Below are 2,611 nucleotides of genomic sequence, written 5' to 3' on the forward strand. Positions count from 1 at the left end.
GTCATACTTATTATCTGTTCAATTTTTAACTTTTTATCTCAACCAGTGGAGGATCCACGGGGTTTTTTTAAAGAAAATAATATATATGCAATTATTTTTGTTTTTTTTTTGTTAGATAGTTCAAGTTAAGTTAAAAATGTCAAAGATGAAAACAATTCACTCATTTTTCAAGAGAAAAGAGAGAATATATGATGAACAAAATTCAGCTTCAGATTCTTTGAGTAATGTTCAAAATATTATTGAGCAACCTGTGACATAACTTGTTGAGCAAGATATTCAACCCCCTGCTTCCAAAATAGCAAGGACTGAAATAGATCAAGTTAATATTGATACATTGATGCGTGATCCCGGAAAGCGTCCGCAAATTTGGAATTATCCTATCAATCAACAAGATAAAATCCGTAGAGCATACATAAAGTTTGGACCATATCAATTTATTATGGATGAGTACCCTCTTTCTGGTCTAGAAAGTCATCCTCGTCGTTTCAAAGCTCATTGGTTTAAGAGTTTTTCTTGGCTAGAATATTCGCCAGAAGTGGATGCTGCATTTTGTCTTCCATGCTATTTATTTTCTAGAAAATCAAGTCCATTCACATCAGGAGGATTTCGCAATTGGAAAAAAGTGAATAATGGAAAGGATTGTGCATTTTTATCTCATGTGGGTAAATCTCTTAATTCTCCTCATAATATTGCTGTTAAGTCTTGTAAAGATTTGCTCATCAATTACAGCTAGCTCTTGTTGCTGCGGCTAAAGAAGTTGTTGATGTTCATGCTTTTTTTTTAAGTTTGAGTAATATTATCAATGTTGTGTGCTCTTGCAAACGCAATGATGAATTACGATCTGCTTATGCAACTGAAATTTCCCATTTAGTTGCAACTAATCAAATTGAAACAGGAAGGGGAGCAAATCAAATTGGCACATTAAAAAGATCAGGAGATACTAGGTGGAGCTCTCACTTCAACTCAATTTGTAGCCTTTTACGTATGTTTGGAGCAATAACTTCAGTTCTGGAAGATTTGGCTACTAATGGATCTACATATTCTCAACGTGGTGATGCTACTTATGCTCTTAAATCTTTATTATCATTTGATTTTGTTTTCATTTTGCATATGATGAAAGAAATCATGGGAATCACTGATAAACTTTGTCAAGCATTGCAACAAAAATCTCAAGACATTTTGAATGCTATGCATCTGGTTTCTAGTACAAAGTCATTGATTCAACAGTTAAGAGATAGTAGTTGGGGAGCACTTTTGGAGAAAGTTAGTTCTTTCTGCAATGATCATGCTATTCAGATACCTGATATGGGTGCTTCTTTTAGTGACATAATTCGGTCTCGTCGTAAAAAGGATGTTGTCACTGTTGAACACCACTATCGTGTTGACATTTTTACTAGCGTGATAGATTTTCAATTGAAAGAGCTAAATAGTAGATTTAGTGAGCAAGCAACCGAGCTCCTCATACTGAGTACATCTCTAGATCCTAAAGATGTTTTCAAGTTATTCAGTGTTTGCAACATATGCAATCTTGTAAAGAATTTCTATTCTTTAGATTTTTCTGAGCAAGAAAAGATTCAATTGGATTATGAGTTACAACATTATGAACTTGATGTGGTTAAAGCTCCAGATTTTTAGAATTTGTCTACTCTTGCTGAATTGTGTCAAAAATTGATAGAGACAGGAAAATCAAATATATATCCTTTAATTGATAGATTAATTCGTCTTGTTTTGACTCTTCCTGTGACAACAGCAACAACTGAACGGGCCTTTTCAGCTATGAAGATTATTAAAACAAGGCTTCGAAACAAGATGGAAGATGAATTTTTAGCAGATTGTATGATTGTATATATTGAAAAGGAAATTGCTTCAAAATTCACTTCAGAGATGATAATTGATGATTTTAGTTCCATGAAACATCGTCGAGCAAGTTTAAAAATATCAAAATCTTAAAGTATGTAATTGAACATTGACTTTTATATAATATAATTACTTTTTTGATATATATGCTACAAATCATATTTTATTAATTTTTTGTTATATTTTATATTTAATTGGCCCCCCTCTTATGAAATTTCTGGTTCCGCCACTGATCTCAACCGAATTAAACCAAATTAGATTTTTTAAAATTAAGAGTTTTTATCAAAGAGAAAAGAGGAAGGGTAGTGTAAAATGCGAGTCTTCTTTTTTTATTATCTTCTTCAATTACTCTCTATATACTATTTATTTATTTTTTTATTGTGGGAAGGATTTGACACAAAATTAACTGTGGGTAAGACAAATTTCATATAAAACCAGAAGTTTGTCGAGAGTGTGGCAAATTCATCCAAAATATATAAAAAAAAATGTATCCTAAAAATTAAAGTTTCATTAATTTTTTTAAAAAATAATATTTTTTTATTTATGATAGAAAAAGTTTCAGATACCTCAAATAGAGAAGCTAAACATATCAATAATTCGTTTTGTCTTTGCCTAACTCCGATCCACCCTTAGCTTATAAGTTATAACAGAGTGGACTGTTCCATCCCTTCAAACTAAATATGTTGTAAATGATTTTTCGTTTTATTAGATGGTAAGTTGATTTTCCAAGAATAAAAATGAAAAATTAACTTAA

At 31.2% G+C, this 2,611-nt stretch overlaps 1 protein-coding gene across 1 annotated transcript; it reads left to right on the forward strand.

The window, feature by feature from the left end:
* Positions 1 to 439: 439 nt before the first annotated feature.
* LOC107475259 (uncharacterized) lies at positions 440 to 1,635 on the forward strand. The gene is made up of 2 exons (XM_016094890.1): positions 440 to 622; positions 730 to 1,635. Exons 1-2 carry the CDS (start codon positions 440 to 442, stop codon positions 1,633 to 1,635), a joined length of 1,089 nt encoding a protein of 362 aa, XP_015950376.1.
* Positions 1,636 to 2,611: the final 976 nt, after the last annotated feature.

This window comes from Arachis duranensis, chromosome 2 (genome assembly GCF_000817695.3).
Source record: "Arachis duranensis cultivar V14167 chromosome 2, aradu.V14167.gnm2.J7QH, whole genome shotgun sequence".
In the NCBI taxonomy this organism is placed as follows: Eukaryota; Viridiplantae; Streptophyta; class Magnoliopsida; order Fabales; family Fabaceae; genus Arachis; species Arachis duranensis.

Excerpts from the sequence above, each read along its gene's own strand:
- LOC107475259 (XM_016094890.1), top strand. The coding sequence starts at position 440 with ATGGATGAGTACCCTCTTTCTGGTCTAGAAAGTCATCCTCGTCGTTTC. Across the intron at positions 623-729 it reads GATTTCGCAATTGGAAAAAA|CTAGCTCTTGTTGCTGCGGC; the intron begins GTGAATAATGGA and ends CATCAATTACAG.